Source organism: Halyomorpha halys, unplaced genomic scaffold (assembly GCF_000696795.3).
Source record: "Halyomorpha halys isolate HHAL.00 unplaced genomic scaffold, Hhal_1.1 Scaffold2737.1, whole genome shotgun sequence".
NCBI lineage: Eukaryota > Metazoa > Arthropoda > Insecta > Hemiptera > Pentatomidae > Halyomorpha > Halyomorpha halys.
The window spans coordinates 4429-4975 of record NW_027105205.1 but is presented as its reverse complement, the minus strand read 5'-3'; the positions used below and the strand labels follow the sequence as shown (position 1 = coordinate 4975).

The 547-nt window shown below is 52.7% G+C and overlaps 1 protein-coding gene across 1 annotated transcript; it reads right to left on the bottom strand.

The window, feature by feature from the left end:
• Positions 1-158: 158 nt before the first annotated feature.
• Positions 159-530, bottom strand: LOC136796254 (fibronectin type 3 and ankyrin repeat domains protein 1-like). The gene has a single exon (XM_067049409.1). The coding sequence runs from the start codon at positions 528-530 to the stop codon at positions 159-161; it is 372 nt and encodes a 123-aa protein (XP_066905510.1).
• Between the last annotated feature and the right edge of the window lie 17 nt (positions 531-547).

Genomic DNA, 547 nt, shown 5'->3' with positions numbered 1-547 from the left:
TCTTTCTCATTTTGAAGATTTATTTTTAACAAGTTGATAAAACATTATAAAACTGCTTCTATATTAAACTAAAAACAAACTACCACAGTGATAAGGCAGGATAAAGTCCTGCTGTGTCCTGAACCCACTGTCACAGCAGAGGACCAGGCTGCAGGATATCACTGGACCCCGCCCCTCGCCCTCAGGCAGGCTGCTACTGCTATGTGCTTCATCCAATTAGCGTACCCTAAGGCAGTCCGTCCATCACTACTCTTAGCATTGATATCGGCCCCGCGGTCGAGGAGCAGCTGCACCAGGTCCAAGTGGCCACGGTAAGATGCTGCTATTAGCGGTGTGCAGCCATCACTACCCTTAGCATTGATATCGGCCCCGCGGTCCAGCAGTAAGGTGGCCACAGCGGTGTGACCTCCTGCTGCTGCTCTAAGTAAGGCAGTCCACTGGTACTCACCTTTCATATCCACCGCCGCTCCGGCATCAAGCAGCCACCTCACGGCCTCCACATGTCCACTGCCGGCCGCACGATGCAACATCCCATCGCGATAGCGGT

Coding starts and splice junctions, on each gene's coding strand:
- LOC136796254 (XM_067049409.1), bottom strand. CDS start 530: ATGTTGCATCGTGCGGCCGGCAGTGGACATGTGGAGGCCGTGAGGTGG.